General features: G+C 37.8%; 1 protein-coding gene across 1 annotated transcript in view; it reads left to right on the top strand.

Annotated features, from left to right (window-relative positions):
- PHALS_10320 (uncharacterized protein) overlaps window positions 1–432 on the top strand; it is a gene marked incomplete at both ends in the record, with an annotated part of 807 nt that extends 375 nt beyond the window's left edge. The window contains one exon of the mRNA XM_024725723.1: window positions 328–432. Coding sequence (XP_024576471.1) covers window positions 328–432 — 105 coding nt within the window. The remainder of the gene's footprint in view (window positions 1–327) is intronic.
- Window positions 433–505: the final 73 nt, after the last annotated feature.

Consider the following 505-nt stretch of genomic DNA (forward strand, 5'->3'; position numbering starts at 1 on the left):
CAAAATACTCACAAAGCTTTCAATTAGAACATGTCGATAGATCGTATAGTAACTTTATAGTATTAGTAAATATTTGTGAGTATGTGAGTATGTGAGTATGTGAGTATTGGGATAGATAAACCATAAATACATACCATTACACACATACCCACAAATTCAAGAGATGTGACATACACGACGGCCCTTCTCGTGGTATGTTTTTTGTATAAAAATCTGTGAGTATTAAGACAAAATACTCACGCAAAATTCGCATCTAGAGTCACTGTGCAATGTCACAATTCACTGATGGATTCATGGCAGCATCTCATGATTATTTTGTCTACTCAGATCATGAATTCATCAATTGTAGCAGCAAAATCGCATGAATTCACGACTGCAGCAGAACCGCATGAAATCCATGGCAGTGCTTTTTCTATTAAAGACTATCAATGACAAGATTCATGACGTTACGCAGATCGACAACGGCGGTTGCATTTACACCATTTGGGAGAGCTTGGTTCGCGGG

The sequence above is a fragment of the Plasmopara halstedii genome (assembly GCF_900000015.1).
Source record: "Plasmopara halstedii genome assembly, contig: Scaffold_470, whole genome shotgun sequence".
Lineage (NCBI taxonomy): Eukaryota > Oomycota > Peronosporomycetes > Peronosporales > Peronosporaceae > Plasmopara > Plasmopara halstedii.